We start from the raw sequence: 23,793 nt of genomic DNA on the forward strand, positions 1-23,793 counted from the left end.
ACTCAATATGTACATATATGTAAATCAAGTCAATCTTCCCTATCCTTGGATTCCACCATCCACAGCTTGAAGATAATGTTAAAAAATGCCAGAAAGCAGGCCTTGATTTTGCTATTTTATATAAGTGACACAAGTCTACTGTGCCATTCTGTACAAAAGGACTTGAGTATCCATGGATTTTGGAACCAAACTCCGGTGGATGTTAAGTATTCCAAAATCCAAAAACATTTATCGTTCCAAGCATTTCAGATAAAGTATGCTCATTGCAAGTGGATTAATTCAATCAAGGAAGCCATGGATTGCAAGACCTGAGCGGAGAATTTGATGACCAGGGTTCTTGGAAGTTGTCGTACACCAGAGCAGGGACACCTCTGATGTTAAATGCCACACCAGCTTGGTAAAATCAGCAAGCAGTTTATTGAATAATATAAGTAGGCAAAGCAGTAAAATTAGCAGAACAGTAAAGTTCCATAATAAAGATTAGTCCATGAGTTTCAAGGCAAAACAACACCCATAGGTATAAAAATCCGTGAAACAGACACAAGAATCCATGAAAAATCCAATACACAAATCAGGAGCTTGGCAAAAACTTGGTACACAAAACTAAAAACACTTGAAAGCAAGACCGTCATGAAATTCCAACATTGACCCAACTGAGGCAACTCTTTCCCATGAATCAATATAAGGCTTTTCCAGATCCCAAAACCGAAAGGAAAGCATTTCTCTTGACCTTACCACCAGATAAAGGTTTCTTATCTCTCTTTTCCTGTAAGTGAACTGATCTTCTTCCTGAGCACTCTGTCTCTGTTTACAAAAGCCTTGCTTTCTATCTACACTCTCATTAACTTGGCTCACATTAACTTCTGCGCCTTACAAATCATCTTCAGACAGTTGCTCTGAGAAAAACTGTGAAGGGTCTCTCCCAGGAATGTGACCTTGGGAATCTTCCAGAGACAGCTCGGGCCTCTCGTCTGAGCTTAACTTGGGCACAGGCAAACCCTCACCCCATTGCCAACAGACCCAGACCCACCATCAGGAACATCAGACACAATCACAGGCTGACAGACGGTAGAAGTCTCTCAACTGTAAGTTGAAGCTGACTTGACAGCAAGTAACAACAAAGTTCAGAGAAGAAGGGAAATTAGCATGTGCAGTCTCTCAAGTGTTTGTTGCATCTGCCTAGGCTGTCACTGCACCGTGTGGTATGCATTGTGCAGTGAGCTGCAATATGAGCACAATGTAGATGTCGGTTGTGGCTGCAAAGTAAGTGAAGCAGAACCCAATCCTTTTACTATATATCATGTTGAAACCTCTCTCTCTCTTTGTAAAGTATTCAGGCTTTAAAAGACTTGTTATGTAACTTTAACATGTCTTTTCAGCTGTGTTCCAGGTTAAAACATCTCACCCTTCCAGAAATACATGACAGATAAAGGACTGTGAGGTTTTTTCCTCTCCCGCAAGGGTTCAGAAGGGCTTGGTAGCAACCTCAAGCCAATGATGTTTTATTTCCCTCTTGTTCTATTTTTTAAAAACTTCCCTCTCATTATGCCCTTCGGAAAACTTGCATATTTGGGCTGTAGGAGTTCACTTTTATGGCTGCCAGCAATAAAAGCATTTTTGCCTCTTGGTGTGCCTTGAAAGAGGGCATTAGTTTGTGACCAACCTTACTCAAAGCTAAAGGCTGCTATAATAGGAATTGCAGCTCAAAGCTGCTTTTTTAAAAAGCCTGTTTTATGGCTATCATTAATATTTTCCTAGAAATGACAACTATGGTAATACAATATATTCTCATAGCCAGAAATTATGTGCAAATTGAGATTCATTTAGATTCCTAAAAATTCATTAGCTGGATGAATAAAAACATGCCAAGCATTTTCATATAGGAAAGGCATGCCTTCCTCTTTTTGATGAGCTTCCTTATTAAAGCCACTGTGATATAGTTTTTAAAATTAAATCATGTCTCCACCTTAGTGTGCCAATCACGCCTCAGTTAAACGTGAGAAAAGTGTCCTGTGAGGATACCAGAGATGTGGAAGACATGAATATGGTTCATATCTTTAAAGATTTCATCCTTCCAGAATCTGCACATGAACTGATGCCAGGCCCGTAGCCAGGATTTCGTTTCGGGGGGGGGGGGGGGGGGCTAAAAAATTTTCAGGGGGGGTTGGGGGGGCTGAGTTTCCAGGGGGGTGGGTGATACTGAGTGAAAGAGGGTCTAGCCTAGCAAACCTTTTGTATCGTTATCCCAATACCCCCATGCATATGGGATATATTGAGTATGGTGATCAGATCATGATATGAATAAACATAACAGTTTAAATAATGCACCAGTAAGGCCTTTTTGCGAACCACCATGAGAATTTGGGGGGGGGGGGGCTGAAGCCCCTCAAGCCCCCCCCCCCCCCCCCCCCCGGCTACATGCCTGACTGATGCATACCTGTTCTCCTTATTAGCATGGGATAGGGACACAGGAGAAACATGAAAGTGGAAAAAGTATTAATTAAAAAAGTATTTATTTAACATATTAAAAACCTCTAAGTTCTCATGGATGATCTCGTGATTGACTTCCAGCATATGTTGACCATAGACCGAGAGCCTCCTAAAGAAAACATCTTAAGCAAATCTCCAAAGATCCATCCAGAGGAAAAGTGTTCTTGCCATAAATCAAGGGAACCACTGACCGCATAGAGTTCTTTCTCCCACCCTGGACATTCCACAGATATATAAACCCCATTTTCCTAGTTTCCAACAAACCTCACAACCTCTGAGGATGCCTGCTATAGATGAAGGCAAAACGTCAGGAAAGAATGCTTCTGGAACATGGTCATGCAGCTTGAAAAACGTACAGCATGACCATTAGTGTTATTGACAACCCAGCCAATGGAACCTGATTTGGGGTCTAGATAGATGACTTGGAGAGGTCCCCTGCCTCCTGCTTAGAAACTTCAAAAAGAAACAGAGCCATTCCACCCAGTCCTGCTTCACTCTTTTCACCAAGTATGCACATACCATAAACTCCCCTTTCTTACACTTCTCCCAATGAACAAGGATTCACTGCCAGCTGATCTTCCTGTGCCACAAAGGATCCATGCCTGGGAGCACACTTACTCATCAGGCTATCTTCACACCCTTTTTTGTCTGCATTGCTGGGATCCATCATGGGATCCTGACACCCATTGATTCTAATCCAATGCCACTTTGGGACCCTTATCTTGAGGGATAAACTGATTGAGCACCCATTGCCCCCATGACTCAATTCGCTTTCCCAATACTTCTGCCCCCAGAGTGGGCAAACACACCAAACCACAAATGGTTTCCAAATTAACCATTGACGTTTATTGACATTCCCATTAGACCTCTCCACCTGTCAACAGCCAAGGAACTTTCAACCAATCAGCAGCCAGGAACAGCTGACCCCTTTAACCAATGAACCCACAGATCCAGAAACCATACCAGTCATCACAATTCTCCAACAACCACCATGTCAGGCTACACAGAGAAGCCATTGAAATCCACAAGTATGTGGACAATTTCAACAGAAGGAAGACACCATGAAAATGAACAAAATCTGGCTACCAGTATTAAAAAACTCTAAAATTATAACAGTAAGTATAAAACAAAACTCAAACACAGGGGGACTCCAGAGAAGAAACAATCAAGAACAGCTAATCACCTCTCAACAAAGAATTCTGCCAGGCAGTAACAGGGCACACCTAAAAACTATCAGGTCATCAAATGCTAATCAACATGGCCAATTTAAACATTCACACCTAGCTCCAACAGACAAGAATTCTTTCTCTCACCCTAGACTTTCCACAGATATATAAACCCCATTTTCTTAGTTTCCAACAGACTTCACAACTTCTGAGAATGCCTGCCCTAGATGCAGGCAAAATGTCAGAAGAGAATGCTTGTAAAACATGGCCATACAGCCCGAAAAACCTACAACAACCCACTGATTCCGGCCATTAAAGCCTTCGACAATATGATTCCCCACTCCTTTTAACATGCTGATAAAATGTCTTTGCTTGTAACGGTGAGGTATGTCATATCTAGGATTATGTCCCCTGGCATCCACTTTGACCATCTGTGAAAACACAATCTCTGCCCCTGCCTTCATCCTTGTGTGTCTTCGTTGGATCAATCAGAGCTTAGCCCCCCTGAGCAAGCCCCAAGATCTTGGATGTGCTCATCAAGACATTTGGCTACAAATTGCCTTATAGGAAGAAGAACTCCTATAAATCTAAGCCAGTGGTTCTCCAGTTGTTTTGGATTTCCAACTCCCAGGAATCCCAGCCATCTGAAGTCCAAAACACCTTAAGGACCAGCATATTGTGAACCACTGACCTAGGCAGTGTGAGGCTTATTGGCATTATCTACCTTTCCATTTAGTTCTGTCTTCGCTCATTGAGAAGGCGTTTCTTCAATCAGCACTTTTTTTCCCCCAAGTGTCACTCTGGAGATGTCACGTTCGATTGGTGCATGGTAGAAGAACTGTCAGAGCTGGCTCTTGGCATTATTTTCTCATCCCTTTTCTCTCCTGCAGTTTGTTTTCCCTCCTAATTTGCTGCAGGGAATGCAATGATATTATAATGCAGAAGCCTCATTATGCCATGTTGGCAGAAGGCTGGGAACAGTAGACAGGGCAGTAGCATTTGGGCTGCAACTAATTTAATATAAGACTTCGACAATACATTAATATAAGACCGGTTGCTAATCAGACCATCATTACAGCCATGCCTGTCTTATGTTCTCCAATAAATGCTCCCGGTTTAAAAATGTGTTCGAACTGACGATATATTTTTTAAAATACAAACATTTGTTAAGTAGAGGTCTATCCTTTCCAGACCAACAATTTGTTCTCACTACACTGTCTTAGATTCCAATCTCACATACACCCTAAACCTCTCACTTATGCATATTTAAACTATCCCTTTCTCACACATGGATAAGTTTGTGCTTTGCCCCAATAGTATTTGTTGGAGCATGCAAGAAATCAGTCAGTGTGTGTGTAAGGTAAAGGTAGTTCCCTGACATTAAGTCCAGTCATGTCTGACTCTGGGGTGTGGTGCTCATCTCCATTTCTAAGCCGAAGAGCCGGCGTTGTCTGTAAACACCTCCAAGGTCATGTGGCCAGCATGACTGCATGGAGCACCGTTACCTTCCCGCCGGAGCGGTACCTATTGATCTACTCACATTTGCATGTTTTCGAACTGCTAGGTTGGCAGAAGCTAGGGCTGATAGCAGAAGCTCACGCCGCTCCCCAGAATCGAACCTGCGACCTTTCGATCAACAAGCTCAGCAGCTCAGTGCTTTAACCCACTGCACCACCATAAGATGCACAAAGCTGATTGGTTGAGCTTCGTGTCGGGACTGAGCCTGGGACTTTTGGTTACTGTTACATTTTTTTATGAAGGTGTTTGCTGAGATAAGCAGAGAGAGAGAGACAGAGTTTGGAGTGTGCTCTTGCTTCATGAGCTGCTGAAAGAGTTTATCGACATGGACAAAGAAATACAATTTTAAATTTCCCATAAAAGCACATTATGTGAGTTGATGCAACTGATCACACTGTACACATGTTGTTCTGAACTACAAAGAGTAAACTACTTGTTGTTTACTGTTCATCTGCGTGGCATATTTTCTTTCCCTGACAAGGCAGTGTGTGGACTGATCAAACAGGAACTACACATGGTTTATTTTACATTACGCCACAGCATTGACATTATCCCCTCTTTCTAAAGTTAATAGAAAGATTCTTATAATCAACTCTAGATTGTCTGGAGCGTGCTTGGCTCACAATCGCCGAGCATCAGATAAAACTGTTGTCTGCGTTCTCCTTGCGTTCGTTGCCATCTCTCTTGTCGCTCTGCCCTGGGAATTAAGAAAACACTAGACACCGGTCCCCATCTGTTGTGGCAGCAGCAGCATCTCTGGCCGGACCCGAAACATTTTAATTTTGTTTCCTATTTCCAGAGGGTAAGAAATTCCCACCCTGCTATATGCAATTCTATGGATATTTCAACCCAAGGCGCAGGATTTCTCAGAGCTGTAAGTAATGGATTTGAATGAGTCATCTGTGTTTTCCCTAAAGCTATAGGAAAAGCAGACAAATTGTGCCAGTGGAGGGGAAACTCTGTGTGTTTTGTGGAAGACCAAGGCTGAAGGGAAGAGATGTTTGTTCGACTATATTGGGGAATGGCATAGTACATGTGCATTCTGCTGTGTGGGTGTTCTAGGTAATGTTGTGTCTGTTTTGCATGCATAATTGACACAGTGATGTTTCCCTTGATTTCAGCAAAATCAAAGGCTGTACATCGTGTTCTCTCCCTAGTTGTTTTCTGGCTGTAACTTCCTCCCCTTTTACAACCTGAACAGAGAAATTTGATGTTTAAAGGGTGGGATGGAGTGCAAGGGAATATGTTGAATTTGTGCTTAACCATCTGTCCTCTGCCTCCTGCAATGTCTGCTTGTTTGTTCTGTGCGTCTGGTAGAAATTATCTCAGTACAGTTGGTATTGCTAAAATACAGACATGAAACGAGGTATGGTTATATATGCTCACTCAGATGGAGGAGCGACACAACTAGAAGTTAACTAAATGTGAATGTTGTTATTGCTGTTGTTGTCATTATTGAGATTTGCAGTACAGGTAACTTTGGTTTTCTATCAGACCTGTAGCTGTTGTTGCAGTTGGAAATTGTAGAGATGCGAATCCAATGAACAGAATGCTTCAGAAGGTATTGACTGCTTCTCCACTGTAAGTCGTTAAGCAAGGGCTACAAGGTTGTAGGTGATGCTGTAGTTGTGGGTTTCCTAGATTATCAAGGATTGGACTATATAGGATCCTCGAGTCCCTTCCGATTCTCCAGTTCTGTGATTCTACAGTCAGCATCTTGAAGAAACCTGCTGACATAATGGACTGTGTGGCATCATGGTTTCAATCAGGCATGAGCAAACATTCTAAATTGGGGGCCGCTTGGTGGGCCGGAGCAGGGTGGGTGGGTCGTAAGGGAGGGGGTTCTCCTCAAGTCCCCTCCCTGCCCTTTCCTCCCCTTCCCCTTCTCTTTCAGAGGCAGAAAGTGAAGGAAAGACGGGAAATGTTTGGATCCCAAAGGGGCTGCTCTTGGTCAGGATGAGATGGTAGATGGCAGAGAAAAAGTGTATCCATTAGACCCCATATTACCTTCTCCTGATATAGAACCCTACAGTCCAAAACATCTGGAAGAGCACAGTTTTGGTCTACAGATGTCACAGACTAGCAATGGGAAAGAGGTGGCTTTCATCACGTTCTTCTGTTTACAGACTTCCCAGGAGTATCTATCTGGGCTCCATTGCCAGCAGTAAAGGAACAACCAGCCTGCTCTAGCACAGGCAGTTCTCGTAACTGGATGTTGACTGTGAGCACAGGAGTAGTAAAGGCTGACTTACACTTACTGGTTAGGAACAAGGCTAAAATATAAAGATGGTGATATTGGCAGTTACTATAGATCTTGTTTGGAGATCAACATTAGGCTTGGCTTCTGGTTTGATTGTGATGGGAAACAGCATCTTGTTCTTATGGCCACTTTTACACGTTTACATATTTTGCATGTTATACCAATTGCCTTCTCTCCAACTGCGGCCAATGGAGCGCACATGTCCTGTCATTGTAGTTGGATCACATTAGCTGCTCTGGGTTATAGGGCAGTGGTTCTCAACCTGAGGTCCCCAGATGTTTTTGGCCTACAACTCCCAGAAATCCTAACAGCTGGTAAACTGGCTGGGATTTCTGGGAGTTGTAGGCCAAAAACATCTGGGGAGCCCAGGTTGAGAACCACTGTTATAGGGTGTCAGATAGTATAGGGTGTTATAGGATGCTCTGGGTTATAGTGTGTCAGAGAGCCAGCATGATAAACCGCACTGCATCATGGTATGTGCTGTGTGTATTGAGATTTCTCTCTGCTTGTGTGTCATGAGCGATGTGTCTTTGGAGATTTTCCCCTCTCTTATGAAACTAGAAGAGATGGAGTTTTAGAGTAGCTAGGACTACATTTCTTAATAGTGTAGAGTAGCTACACTATTAAGAAATGTAATTATTATTTTGGTAAATAACTTTTTATTTTATTTTAAAGATTGAACCTCAGGATCTTTGCCTTCTAAGCACTACAAATTCTTTACAGCCATGTGGCACTTTACGCTCTGCTTGCTGAGAGCTAAATGCTCAACCATGGGTTTGGGTTTTTTTTGTTTTTTGTTTTGTATTTTTGGATGCTCCTCTATGTTTTTGGGAGCTTTTCCTCATGCAGACAAAAAGCTAACACTTTGAGCATTGGAGTAAATAATAATAATAATAATAATAATAATTATTATTATTATTATTATTATTTATACCCCGCCACCATTGTCCCAAAGGGACTCGGGGTGGCTAACATGCAGCTAAGCCCAAGAATTATAATACAGCAAAGTAAAATACAACAACAAACAATCACAGCGAAATAAAATGGAAAAAATAACAAATGAGCAATAAACAAATGCAAAATAAAATGGTGGAAGAATAAAAACACAGTGGGTGGGCCAGAGGCACAGGATAAAATTGATAAAACCCTGGTTGAGATAAGTAAATGGAGTAATGTGTATCTAAAGGGAGAACTCAGAAGGGTGGACAGTGTAGTTGACCTTCACTAAGGACGAGAGAAAGTGCATCAACAGGACAGATCTGTACTGGGACAGACATGGTATGGGGATATGTATTCCTTCATAAAAGGCATGCCGGAAGAATCAAGTTTTTAAGTCTTTCTTAAAGGCTGCCAGGGTAGAGGCTTGCCTAATCTCACTGGGCAGTGAGTTCCAAAGCTGAGGGGCCACAACGGAGAAGGCCCTCTCCCTTGTCCCCACAAGCCGCGCTTGTGATGAAGGTGGGAGTACCTTGAATTAGGGCTGGAAAATGAATGGCAGCCAGTGAAGCTCCTTAAACAGGGGAGTAGACTGCCCCCTGTAATTTGCTCCAGTTAGCAGTCTGGCTGCCATCGTTGGACGAATTGAAGTTTCCGGGCCGTCTTCAAGGACAGCCCTATGTAGAATGCATTGCAATAGTCCAATCTAGAGGTAACTAAGGTGTGGACCACCATGGCCATATCAGATTTCACAAGGTATGGTCGCAGCTGGTGCATGAGTTTTAATTGTGCGAAGGCCTTCCCACCCACCGCCAACACCTGAGCATCAAGCATCAGTGTTGAATTCAGGAGGACCCCCAAATTGCGGACCTGTGTCTTCGGGGGAGTACAACCCCGTCAAGCACAGGTTGCTACCCTATACCCCAATCCAACATGCGACTGACCTAGAGAACCTCTGTAATGTAGGGATTAATCTTCAACTTGTTCACCCTCATCTAGACCGTCACAGCAGTCAGGCACTGGTCTAGTATCCGAGGGGCTTCCTTGGATTTTGGTGGCAAGAGTAGTAGAGTTGGGTGTCATCTGCATAGAGATGGCACCGAACTCCAAAACTCCGGATGACCTTTCCCAGTGGTTTCATGTAATGTTAAAAAGCAGGTGACCAGGAGACCAGGTTCTGTTCCCCACTTAGCCATGGAAACCCATTGGATGATGCTGGGTGAGTTAACCACTCAGCCCCAGATAAATCCACGATAGTATTGCCTTAGGATTGCCATAGGTTGGAAATGACTCGAAAGCACACATTAACAAGTACAACGAATGAAAAGTCTGGTTGGATACAAGGCAGTTTTTCATGTAGCTGCATAAGAAAATGCGAACTATCTTTCTTCAGTAGACTGAGCTCATTCAGACAACTTTTCTATTTCTAATAGTAGCCAACCTGATACCTCCAGGTGTGCACAAACTTGGTTGTCAGTTTGAGATCTACTCCTTGTGCAGATAGGATTCTGCAAACTATAATCCAAACAATAACATTTTCAACCTCTGTCATGACAAATACATCCTTTGTGAGCTTGTCTATTTCTTTTTAAAACCAGCTTTCCATCCATCTCTATAGTTCTCACCCCGTTGTGTGGAATAGAGCATTCAACAAGCTAATTAGGTGTGAGTCTTCTGCTAGTCACCCTAATTGCGTGGCCTCGAGTCACAGGAAAATGAAAGAGGGATTTGGTTATCTTTGAATAACTTCTGTTATCCTTCTGTTTCCTCTCTCTCTCTCTCTCTCTCTCTCTATATATATATATATATATATATAATGTCTTAAGACAATAAAGCTGAGTTTTAAATGGCTTCTGGACTAGGAAAAATGAGTAGAACGAAATTAAGGTATAATCAGGCTAGAAGATATCAAGCTCAAACGACAGTTAAATAATTAGGGATTTTGTGAGCATACACAATTCCTCGGTAATTTCATCAAGGGCAGTATAAGAACTAAAATGTCTAGTAACCTTCATAGGTTGGACATTTTGGTCTAAATTAACACAGGGCATGTTCACACAACAACTGTGAGTAGTCAGCGCTCTTGGAACGGAGAGAAAACCTTTGGTGATCTTTTGCACGATGCAAGCCAAAGCAAGTGAAATGCAGCCTTCTGGACTTAGTTTAAAAATATGTATGGATTTATATGTTAAAAATTACTTGTTCTAGTTCCTAAACATTTTATTTAAGAGGAAACATACAAAATATGTATTGATATGGACAGGTTGCCTGTCAAGAATAGTTGAACACAATCATGGGAATTACTGTACTCACAATATACTTTTTGAAGATTGAATTCCACCTTATTGCCGCTTGGTACAATTTGAGAACAGATTCCAGAAAAGTAGCAATATAATATTATGTTGTCATTACAGGCTTTCATGTTGGCACTGACTGATGACTAACCTCCCACAAGGTTTCCTTGGCAAAGTTTATTCAGAGGGGGTTCATCACTGCCTTTTTCTCAATACTGAAAGAGCACGACTTGCTCAAAGTCATCTCATGGGACTCCATGGGTGAGAAGGGATTCAATTTGGGCCCTGGCCCAACTCCCACAAGCCTCTCTTAAGGTTGCATTTACCTGTCATAATTTACTGTCTGGGATATAATGCAGAAGAATTAAATTGTGAGGTGTGTTATAACTCCTTATGAAGGGACTTTTATCGCTTTCCTTTGAGATCCAGTGAGCACTAAAGGGACAGCTTCATAGGAGCTGATGTCTGTTGTATAGGAAATGTTGTCTAATTGTGGTTCTTACATGTTTATTCTCTTTGACTAGCAATGTTCTTGGTTCTTATGTCATTCTTGGGATTCTTGACCTCTGGTCTGGGAATGTTTAATGACTCATTGGCTGAGTCTTTTTGGCTTTGGTTGTTTGGGCTCTTTAGAACATTATTTGAACCAGATGAGTTGTTTTGTTCCTTTGCCTGCCTTCATTTTCCATTAAATCCCTGGGCTACCAATGCATAACGTGGTCTGGATTAAGCTGCTTGAATAATCTGTCTTGCTGGACACTTACATTGCATCCTACAATGTTGTTGTTGTTGTTGTTGTTGTTGTTGTTGTTGTTGTATGTCTTCAAATCATTTCCAAAGTAGGAGCCCCCGGTGGCGCAGTGGGTTAAACCCCTGTGCTGGCAGGACTGAAGACCAACAGGTCACAGGTTCAAATCTGGGGAGAGGTGGATGAGCTCCCTCTATCAGCTCCAGCTCCTCATGCGGGACATGAGAGAAGCCTCCCACAAGGATGATAAAAACATCAAATCATCCGGGCATCCCCTGGGCAACGTTCTTGCAGACGACCAATTCTCTCACATCAGAAGCAACTTGCAGTTTCTCAAGTCGCTCCTGACATGACAAAAAAAAAAATCCAAAGTAATCTCAAAGTAAGCCTGTTATGGTTTTTCTGAGGCTAAGATGTGCATGAGTTACACCCTTTTGGAAGATATGTAGCCTCCCCATACAAGGTCAGAGCATTGGTGCCTCTAAGTTACTATAGTGGACTCTGGCTGGTAGTTGCAGTTGTCTTCCTCAGAGGCTGGGAAAGTATAGCTCGCCCAAGTTCATTAGTGAGTTTCATAGCCAAGCAAGGATTCCAACTCTGGTCTCTAGAGCCAGAGCCCAACACTCAGACCACTACATGCTGGGTCCATAGGACTGGGACATTAAGTAAAGGTAAAGGTTTTCCCCTGATATTAAGTCCAGTCATGTCTGACTCTGGGGGTTGGTGCTCATCTCCATTTCTAAGCTGAAGAGCTGGCATTGTCCATAGACACCTCCAAGGTCATGTGGCTGGCATGACTGCATGGAGCGCCGCCACCTTCCCGCTGGAGTGGTACCTATTGATCTACTCACATTTGCATGTTTTTCAAGTCGCTCCTGACACAATTAAAAAAATTGCATGTTTTTGAGCTGCAGAAGTTGGGGCTAACAGCGGAAGCTCACCCTGCTCCCCGGATTGGAACTAGCGACCATTTGGTCAGCAAGTTCAGCAGCTCAGTGGTTTAACCCACTGCACCACCGGGGCTCCCCTGACTGGAACATTACCATTCCCTAAAATAAAAAGTAGAGTAGGTTATGCATTTTCAAAAGGAGTATGTGCATTGTACACATCTAGATAGGATAGGTCACTCACGGAGGTACTGGATGTCCTGTAAGATCAAATATTTGGTAGTTAATCACATCTTCTTATCAGTTCTATCAGCAATGAGCTTAACGCCTGAAACTGCTGATTTCAAATATTTTCATTTAAATAAAGCCATGGCACAATCTGTTTTCCTTGACTGAGGTTGTCAGGGTTCTGCACGATTCATGTCATGTTTCACACACTCCAGGACATTGCATTACAGATGGTTTTGCTCTTTGGACTTTTCCTAGATCTGACACAATTACTGACTGAATGTAATTCACATTCCCAAGGGAGAAATGGGCCACTAACTTCATTCTAGCCCAGATTAACTGTGTTGCTTTTCTTTTTTTGTTATTAATGTTCAAATTGTGGTTTGCAGCCTTATCTAAGAAGAGCCAAAACAGCAAACAGCAAAAGAGTTTTTTTTAATTAAGTATTCAATCTGCACATTGGGTGTTACTATTGTTCCCATCATTACCTTTATTGCCACAACAACTTTTCTCCTAAATCAGGACACAAAGTATCTGACACTTTAGAACCAATACAATACAGTTAAAGCATACATAAGTTTTAGTTAAACAGTCCCAAACAATTAAAAAAAATCTATACACATAATAAAAGTGAAAATATGTATGTATGTGTCCACTTACACAGATATGCTCCTGCCTCCACAAATAGCTATAGCTCCCACTACTCAGGAGACACCAATGGCCCTCCCTCCAATGACATTACAGGTTATAGCGAGCACCATGAACATGTCCAAGAGCCCTGCCAATGTCCTCCACAAACACCATACTGCCCACCACCCAAGTGAAGGCTTTCATTCAGGGACAATTTCATCCTAGATTTCATGTGTTTCCTCCACCACAGACATCCCAGTGTTTCTTATTCTCTCAATTGGTGTGGAATTTGCATCACTCTGCTCACTGCCTCTCCCATAACCCTTTCCTATTCTTTTTTATGGCACACAGCAAATAAAGCAGTGGTTCTCTCTGGCTCCCCAGATGTTTTGACCTTCAATGCCCAGAAATCCTAAGTGCTGGTAAACTGGCTGGGATTTCTGGGAGTTGTAGGCCAAAACACCTGGGGACCCAGAGGTGGAGAAGCACCAAAATACAGAAATTTATCAGCAACTGAACATACTAGAAAGGTTTGGGGAGAATTCACCATGATTTAGAGCAGGGGTCCTCAAACTTTTTAAACAGAGGGCCAGGTCACAGTCCCTCAAACTGTTGGAGGGCCAGATTATAATTTGGAAAAAAAAATGAATTCCTATGCACACTGCACATATCTTATTTGTAGTGCAAAAACCAGTTTAAAACAATACAAAAATTAAAATGAAGACAAATTTTAACAAATATAAACTTATTAGTATTTCAGTGGGAAGTGTGGGCCTGCTTTTGGCTGATCAGATAGGATTGTTGTTGTGTGCTTTTGTTTCAGACTTAGGTTGACCCTGAGCAAGGGCCAGGTAAATGACCTTGGAGGGCCGTATCCGGCCCTCGGGCCTTAGTTTGAGGACCCCTGATTTAGAGGAATTGTAGATACTAGGATTTATAGTTTACCTGCAGTCTAAGAGCACTCTGAATCATAGAATCATAGATTCTGAACTCTGAACTCCACCAATGATGGACCTGGACCAAACTTGTCATGCATACCTGATATGCCCAAATTTGAATACTGGTTGATTTTGAGGGAAATTGACCTGGACATTTTGGAGTTGTAGGTCCTGGAATTTGCAATCAGTGAGCACTCTGAACTCCACCAGAGATGGAATTGGACCAAATTTGGCACACAAGAGCCCCCATTACCAGAAAAAAAAAACTGAAGGTCTTTGGAGAAAATTCACCTTTATTTGAGGGAGTTGTAGTTCACCTACATCCAGAGATCACTCTGAACCCAAACACTGATGGATCTGTACCAAACTTGGCACACATACCTGATATGCTGAAATTTGATTATTGGGGGGTTGGGTTGGGGGACGGGACCTTTTCTGGGAGTTGTAATTCACCCACAACCAGAGAAACGGTAACATCCACAGATGATGGGCCTGGAACAAACTTGGCACACAGACTAACTCAATCTACTGGAGAGGTTGGAGAAGACTGACACACCATAGTGGGAGTTGTAGTTTACCCTACAGTCAGAGAGCACAATGACCCCACCGATGATGCAACTAGAGCTAACCTGCTCAACATAACAAACTTTTAAGTACTAATGGAGTTTTTCGGAGTTAGGCTGGCATGATGTGAGTTGTAGTTCGCCCACAACCGTATGCATATTGTACAATTTAAAAAATGACTTTTTCAAATAACCTGGGCAATGCCGGTACCTAAACTAAATAATTCATAAAATTCAAAATATCATCACATGGGCTTCTGTTCTTGACAAAAAAACATAAAGCTTGTAGACTTGCTCAGCCTATGTGAATACTTTGGAGGCTCACTATCTACTTTTGCTTGGTCAACAGAGCATAATACTTTCCGTCTCACTGCATTGCTGTTTTTGCTCTGGTAGATACTTTCTTCAAACAATGTCCAGCAGAAGGAAAAGTGGGCCAGACAAAACACTCTTGAAGTCTAAAGATGTGGGTACAGCTATTTATATCATGATGCCCACTAGTGACAGGCAATCAAGGGTTGCTTTTCCTGGAGAGAGAGAGAAAAGTTCTACATTACCATTAATTACAGTTATCATGTCTGGAATTCATCACTATGGACAAGTATCTATTATGTTCCCTTGCTTCTCATAGTTGTCTCGTTTCCTAGTTCTTCTCCCACTTGACAACATTTCGATGTGGAAATCTTTAAATGCTATAAACTGTCCATTGTACTCTGTAAAGTACTATGAACTGGTTGGTTCTATCCATAGGACAATGGTTCTGTTCTGTTCATAGGACAATGATTGTTTGGGCATATTATGCTTTCCAAAACTCGGTTGTCCATCAGTAAAGATGGACGTGACAGTGGCTTATTGTGCAAAGTTGGTGTGAAGATGAAATGGACGAGCCATCTGAAAACTGCTTGTGGATCCGTACTGCATAAATGATTAATAATAATAATAACAACCTTCAAGCTTTAATATCTTTGTGTGCCAGCTGATCTTTTTGCTCATGATAATTACTCCTGGCTATTAACCGAAAAGAATGTGCAAAGCAAGCCGAGAGAGCAGCTGCTTCCCCCAAGTGCTGTGAGGCTGAAGAACGGCTCTGCCTGAATCGCTTTGGCACGATTTTGTCCATTTTTATCATTTTGACTCTTTGTGCATGGTTTCACACCCTCATTCAGAGTTGCAAGCAGATGGTGGGGAATCTTTCACCTCTTATCGAGTATGCATTCCTACTGTTGGCACTGTTGGCAGGAATCCAAAGTTTCCTGAGATTTCACAGCCACATAAGAGATTGTAGGGAGCTCCTATACATCCAAATTGAACAATAGGGCCCTGGTATCTCCTGGAGTTTTGATTCTAGGACCTCCTGTGGATGCCAAAATCTGTGGATGCTCATATTTTTATCTATATTTAAATGTTTTAGCTATTTTTATATTGTTACTAGCCTTCCCCTGCCATGCGTTGCTGTGGCCCACATGGGGGTTATGTGTGGGAGGTTTGGCCCAATTCTATCATTGGTGGGGTTCAGAATGCTCTTTGATTGTAGGTGAACTATAAATCCCAGCAACTACAACCCCCAAATGTCAAGATTCTATTTTTCCCAAACTCCACCAGTGTTCACATTTGGGCATATTGAGTATTTGTGTAGAGTTTGGTCCAGATTCATCATTGTTTGAGTCCACAGTGAACTCTGGATGTAGGTGAACTACAACTCCAAAACCAAAGGACACTGCCTGCCAAACCCTTCCAGTATTTTCTGTTGGTCATGGAAGCACTGCATGCCAAGTTTGGTTCAATTCCATTGCTGGTGGGGTTCAGAATGCTCTTTGATTGTAGGTGAACTATAAATCCCAACAACTACAACTCCCAAATGACATAATCAGGTTTTTTTGAGTGAAATACATACACTGGGTTGTTAGGTGTCTTGTGTTCAAATTTGGTGTCAATTCGTCCAGTGGTTTTTGAGTTCTGTTAATCCCACAAACGAACATTACATTTTTATTTATATAGATGGGCATCAAATTGTGTCGTTCTGTAAACCGCCATGGGTCGCCCCCGGGCTGAGAATGGCAGTATAGAAATATAGTAAATAAATAAATATCCCATTATGTACAAGAACATGGTAAAATAGTGTCCCTTCTATTCCCCTCATAATTTTATTTTTGGGATATATTCAAGCCATGGATACTGGAATGTATGCCTGCAGAATCCATGACTCTAAGCACGTTCATTTTGAACAGGACTAAGGACTTCTGGAGCCCTCAGTGGTGCAGCAAGTTAAACTGCTGAGCTGCGGAATTTGCTGACTGAAAGGTCAGTGGTTCAAATCCAGGGACCGGGATGAGCTCCCTCTGTTAGCCCCAGCTTCTGCCAACCTAGCAGTTCAAAAACATGCAAATGTGAGTAAAACAATAGGCACCGCTTTGGCGGGAAGGTAACAGTGCTCCACGTAATCATGCTGGCCACATGACCTTAGAGGTGTCTATGGACAATGCCGGCTCTTCAGCTTAGAAATGGAGATGAGCACCACTCTCCAGAGTCGGACACAACTAGAATTAATGTCAAGGTGGATTTCTGATGTTATTTCACTGGGATATGGTGACAGTAGAATACAGCAACAGTGGAATATTTTTATTTAGTCTTGCTAGCTGAATAATTTGCAGGGAAACTGTTACAATGCAAATTGATCATCTCTAAGATATTGCCATCTGTGCATAACTTTTTTTCTGCCTGTTACGGCCTTATATGAACCAGAGCCGTCAAAGCATCACTTGGTTGAGTTGAACCCCTGGGATGCAGATGGCTGGTTAGGCTCACTTGTACAGCTACATTATTCATTAAATGGGCACAGTATTCTTTTAATCTATTGGTGTATGTAGTAGTATAATAATAGCATGGTATAAAAGCAGCTGTCTGTGCTATCTTGGGAATGTTAAGATTTATAGTCCAAAAAGTGCAATATTTCCAGCCTCGGTCTGAAAACCTGCGATACAGCCAGCTTGCAGAGGCTAGATTGTTTTGAGTATAAGCAGCACTTTAGGTGGAAGTTATTGCTGTAAATCCTATGCACTTGTCTTTAAGTTTCATGGAAAGAAGATAGAATTAAATTACAATGTGAATTGTAGCATTTCACATTTTTTGTATTTAGATGTCTTCCAATATTTTCTCAATGTGACTGCATCTTTTTTGCTTATAGTCATTCCTAGTAGGCTTGAGCATGGATCTGTTTTTAGCTGTTTCCTTTGGCCAATCTGGCTTCTTTGATTTGTTTGAGTGCCCGTAATGGCAAGAGCCCAGCCATCATAGATTCCCGTCTGTAACGGGACCACATGGCAGCTGATCTCGGATCCTCCTGCCCTATTCGGTGTCACAGTTTAATTTTTTTGATTTTCCTTTATTTTATTGATTTTATTTAGTGGGACACAGGAGCCCCCGGTGGCACAGTGGGTTAAACCCCTGTTTTGGCAGGACTGAAGACCGACAGGTTGCAGGTTCAAATCCGGGGAGAGGTGAATGAGCTCCCTCTACCAGCTCCAGCTCCACACGCGGGGACATGAGAGAAGCCTCCCACAAGGATGATAAAACATCAAATCATCCGGGCGTCCCCTGGGCAAACATCCTTGCAGACAGCCAATTCTCTCACACCAGAAGCGACTTGCAGTTTCTCAAGTCGCTCCTGACATGACCAAAAAAAAAATTTAGTAGGACTGACTGGGAGTTGGGAATGTGCAGGGTGGGTGGGTAGGGTGCATGTGTGTTTGGGGCCTTGGGAGAGTCACCTTTTTAGTTGTTTTTCTCCTTCCCTTCCTCTCCTTCAAATACTTCTAAAAGGTAACAACAACAACAACAAATTCCAGAAAACAAAAAGAAAACTCTCATTCTCTGAAAACTACTACTGTTACCTCTCCACTAGAGTAGAAAGTAGAAACAGCTTTAAGGATGCATTAAATCCGAACGAGAAAGGAGATTGAAGCATGCTCACTCCAGGCAGGACCTACAGAGAAAAGAAAGGAGTTTTTAAAGGAAGTTCAGATAGGATAGCTCCAGGTCATCGTTCTTTCTTCCCTTGGCCTCCTTAAAATGCCTTGGAAAGCTGTGTGACTTGCTGCAGGGAGAGAAAGTATATGCCTGCCTGCAGCGCCTCTCCTCTAGAGTAGAAACAGCTTTAAGAAGCATTAAACCTGGTCTCCTTTACAGATTGAAGGGAAAGGATCGCAGAAAGAGTGATATCTTAACTTTGATGCTTTTAATCCAAGTCTTAATAAAGGATATGGGAGGGGAGCCTGTGCAAAGTTCCCCTCCCCATAATGGGCTGGATAGGGTGCTTTCTTAACACCCTTGATGACACCAAGGTTCCCTTGAAGGGAAAAAGGAAAGGGTCCCAGGAATAGAAAGGGGAGCCTCATAAGTTCCCCATTGTTTCCAGTGGGCCAGATCTAGCCATATTTTTCAGCTACGGACCAAAAACAGCTATCTGGCTATCCAACTGTTTTCAAAGGCATCCAAAAACAGATATGGGGGTCTACCGGTATCGGGCCAGCAGAAACGGATTGAGGTTCAACCGAAATGCACAAGCCTAATTCCTAGATCTGTATAAAGATGTGTGTAGAGCTTTCTATATTATATGATAAAATGTCTTTACTTTCTCATAAGTCATACTGTGTTCAATGGAACTCACTCCTAGGGAACTGTTCTTGGAATGGCAGTGATAAATGTGCATCTGGGTATACATTCCTAACATTGTACCATTGATCAGGTGTTTTGTAAACTCACGAATCTCAATTTTGCAGTGGAACCAAAATGAGTCAGAAGTCTTCATTGCTCATTCTTGCTCATTTGTGATATGAAAACAGTTTGGTTCAGCCAGCCATCTGCCATAAGAAAGAATGTCCAATAGGAACTGCATATCATAATTCTGAGTGTGAAGGGATGAATGCAAAAGCAGCCCTATGCCTGGGGGGATTTCTTTACCAAACTCCTATCGGTCATAAATAAAATTGCTTTGTACAGTGTAAATATTTAGAAATAAAGTGGTGATATGAATCCTTTTTGCTTCTGTGTCTTACAGCCAATTTATCTTCCATACTGAAAATAAATAAGCTTGTGTAATGTAAAAAAAATTCACCAGATTGTCTCCATTGCCTTTGAAACGTTGCAGAAACAATAAATATTTCTATAGGTCTAGTACAACCAATCTTTGGGTTTCTGATTATTAGTTTCATTTGGTACTTATGCAGTTTTCATAGTGTCTCTTCTGTTTGCCTCCTGAATGATTCAGTGTGGGCTGGAGGTCACCTTTCTCTGAATCCATTGGTTCTCAAAGTATGGCCGATGAGCAATTGTTGGGCTACCAACCTCCTCCAGGCAGACTATGGGAAAGTTGAGGATGCTTCTTTATTTTATGGCATCCTAGACGATTTTTGTGGTCCATTTCAGATGGGGATGCACGATGTATTGTATTTTGTGTACACTACTTTTGCGTTGGTCCATGATGGCTGAGCTATTACTGGTGATTACATTGAAACCAGCATCCCCATAGCCATAGGGACCACGGCCGATATCCATGCAGTAACAGCAGGCATGTAGCCAGGAGGGGGGTGGGGGGTGGCTTGAGGGGCTTCAGCCCCCCCCCCCGAAATTCTCATGGTGGTTCGCGAAAAGGCCTTACTGGTGCATTATTTAAACTGTTATGTTTATTCACATCATGATCTGATCACTATACTCAATATATCCCATATGCATAGGGGTATTGGGGTAATGATACAAAAGGTTTGCTAGGCTAGACCCTCTTTCACTCAGACTCAGCCCCCCCCCCCCGGAAACTCAGCCCCCCAACCCCCCCCTGAAAAAAATTCAGCCCCCCCCCCCCCAAAAAAAAAAAATGAAATCCTGGCTACGGGCCTGTGACTGGGTATCTTTAATGTAGGTTCCTAGTCATGTGTCAACTGAAGACAGTTACTTCGTCATTCTGAAAGCATAATTGATCTGCAAGAGAATTATTTCAGGGAAACTATATTGCTGACCACATGATGTCACTGATGGAGCTGGAATAGCAGCAAAAGGTTGTTCTGGAAGCCAGCAAATATCATGTCTTAGCAGGCAATGAAAGGAACTCGCAGGACCATGAGGATGCATAAAACATAATGCAGAAATTGCACAAAACATAACATACTTTGATCTGAGTAAATGAATACTTAATGCAAAACAAAAACATATCAGTCTTGTCGAGCAACATTTTCTCTTTCAGATGATACTATTCACAAGCATGTTCAGGTAAACTCTTTTTAAATAATTGGCTTTGAACTTTGGGAGATTTTACCATTTGCGCTGACAGTGCCAAATGTGAAGAGATGCTGCAGGGTGGTTATAGATGCTGGATAGTTGCAAACCTGGCAGTATTCTGTCCAGCTCAAAATTTCAAGTCCGTATTTTTGTTTGCATGGAAATTGTTGCAGTCTGAATATTGGTCAAAATTTGTCATAATGAGTCATGACACATTTTCATGCACACTTTTAGTGAGCTTATGTGACTGGATTTTGCATCCATAATGTCAAAATTAATTTCATTGGAATCAGCAGAAAAAAACTGTACAGGATTCCAATTTACTAGCCATTTACTAGCCATTTTTATGCATTTAGTTTCAATTTCAATTTTATTAGAGCGCAAATATGGCATTTTGTTCAATGTCAGACTGATTATCCTTCAGATAAGGGGGTCTAGATCAGACCTCAAATTTTGGGAAACTTAGTTTAACACCTGACTGGTGCTACGATTGGCCGGGCTGTAACACAGCTGGTTAATCACCATCTGCAATAAATCACTACTGACCCGAAGGTGACAGGTTCAAAACCCAAATCGGATTGAGCACCCGACTGTTAAGCCTAGTTTACTGTCCACCTAAGCAGTTCGAAAACAGCTGAGCTGTGAGTAGAGAAATTGGGAAGCTCTTAAAAGTGGGGAGGTATTTTACGACACCATAATAGTGCCAGTGATCAAAGAGCAAGGAGGAAACATGATCAAAAATTACTTGGTGTCATAGTGGATGAAGCAACAGCTCCCCCTGTGGCCAGAATCGAGCATAACCTCCAGGCACTGAAGTGGAAATGCCAAAAATATCTCTGTGTAGCTGTATGTCTAGAAAACAGCATTGAATGTTTGCCATGTATGTGTGTTTTTTGATCCACACTGAGACCCCTTTGTGGTGAGAAGGGCAGAATATAAATACTGTAAATAAAATAAAATAAAATAAAATAAAATAAAATTTGAACAAAATTGGAGAACATGTTGGTGGGAACTTTTAAAATTTTTAGACCTCTTGGCATGGAATGCCTCATCCCACTTTGTGGATTCCATTAATCATTTAATTTCTGTGCAGAAATGCTTTACTTTTGACAGTATTCACTCTACGACCAATTGATTGGATGTAATTTTTTGTTTTTGAAATTATGAAATAAGAATGTAAAAAAAGAAGAAGGCATGTGGAGATAACATTTAAGGAAGCACAGCCTGGCAAAGTGCAACACTGGCTTGTGTGAATGTAGTAGTCTGTGCGTGTTGCTGCCACCCACTCCTTTGGAGTCACGTTGAAGCTTAGGCTGCCCAGTGCTGGCGTCTCGCTTGCCACTCCGGCAAATTTGGCACTCACACAGAGATGTGCACACTCTTGCTGACATTTAATGGAGCGTGAAAGAAAAGAGAATCAGAACTGGTTCCAGCTTTGAAGCAAATCTTTGGTATAAAAAGGATTTTATACCAAGTTATGGCCGTAACTCGGCATCATTTTGTGATTTTAAAATTGGGATATATAAGTTCCCTTCCTTATGCCTTGTGACCATTGCTTGTGGCAACTGTGCATATTATAACTTGACCAACACCTGCATCACTATCCCATGCTATATAAAGTAGATAGAGACTTACCAGCAAAATGGGCTGAAGTTGTAGTAATATCTAAGCAAAACAAACACCATCTTCATCAAATGACATTTCTTTGTTTGTCTAGAGAAGGAGTAGCATTTTTGGCTTATGAGAAGAGCTTTGGAAGAGCAGCAGACTGTACATTAATTTTGTGTGTAGGTATTTAGGTTTTGTGGTTTGTTGAGAATCTTAATCAAAAGTAAAGTATGTGTATTTGTTGACTTAGAAGTAGATTCCCAGGGTGAGAAAGATGAAGATATGTTGATTTAGTATTCAGTCTCCTTGGGTGTTGGACCCAAACTGCTGGATACTAGGATTTGAGGCTGGATGTATACCAACATATAATCTAATTCAAAGCAATTTTTCCCCATGTCAGGAGTGACTTGAAAAACTGCAAGTCACTTCTAGTGTGAGAGAATTGGCCATCTGCAAGGATGTTGCACAGAGAACGCCTGGATCTTTTGATGTTTTACCATCCTCGTGGGAGGCTTCTCTCGTGTCCCCACGTGGGGAGCTGGATCTGACAGAGGGAGTTCATCCATGCTCTCCCCGGATTCAAACCTCTGACTTGTCAGTCTTCAGTCCTACTGGCACAAAGGTTTAACCCATTGCGTCACCGGGGGCTCTTAGTTCAAAGCAGATAATCTGGATTTTATATGGCAGCGTAGATGGGGCCTGAATCCCCACTTGGTCATGGAAATCCCTTGGGCAAGTCATGCTTTCTCAGCCACAGAGCAAGGCAAAGACAACCCCTCTCTGAATAAATTTTGTCAGACCTGACAGCCAACGTGATATAGTGCTTTGAGTGTTGGCCTTTGAAGGCTAGGATTAAATTTCCCACTTGGCCATGGAAATCCTGTGTTAGGTTCACCTTGGTGGCTCAGTAGTATGCAAATTTCAAAGCTAAACATCTTTACAGTCATTACATTCAATCATGAATTCAAACACATACTTTTAGCACCCACAGGAAAGTTTCAAGAGAAGAAGCAGCTCATAAGAGTCTGCCCTCACCACCTTGAGAGAGGAGGAAGAGAAAGAGAGAGAAGAGAGGGAGGAGTATTTTATGTTTTTGCAAACACACCTGTAAAGTTCTGTGGTCAAATTGTGTGGTTGCTTAATGCACCCTAAAAATGTGTGACTGACCAAATAGAAAATTCTGCAAGTAAGATATAGTGTGGAGTATAAGATTTCAGAAGGGCAGCTGTGGTGCAGTGGTTAAACTGCTAAGTTGCA

The 23,793-nt window shown here is 42.1% G+C and overlaps 1 protein-coding gene across 3 annotated transcripts in view; it reads left to right on the plus strand.

Annotated features, from left to right (window-relative positions):
- PRKAG2 (protein kinase AMP-activated non-catalytic subunit gamma 2) overlaps positions 1 to 23,793 on the plus strand; it is a 301,021-nt gene that overhangs the window by 51,588 nt on the left and 225,640 nt on the right. Inside the window, exon 1 of one of the 3 annotated variants that reach the window (XM_067470374.1) lies at positions 5,984 to 6,048. The exons of the other annotated variants lie outside the window; for them this stretch is intronic. Within the exon in view, the coding sequence (XP_067326475.1) occupies positions 6,010 to 6,048 (39 nt within the window). The 5' untranslated portion in view covers positions 5,984 to 6,009. Of the gene's footprint in view, positions 1 to 5,983; positions 6,049 to 23,793 lie in introns of those variants that run through there. 3 annotated transcript variants of the gene reach the window in all.

Source organism: Anolis sagrei, chromosome 6 (assembly GCF_037176765.1).
Source record: "Anolis sagrei isolate rAnoSag1 chromosome 6, rAnoSag1.mat, whole genome shotgun sequence".
NCBI lineage: Eukaryota > Metazoa > Chordata > Lepidosauria > Squamata > Dactyloidae > Anolis > Anolis sagrei.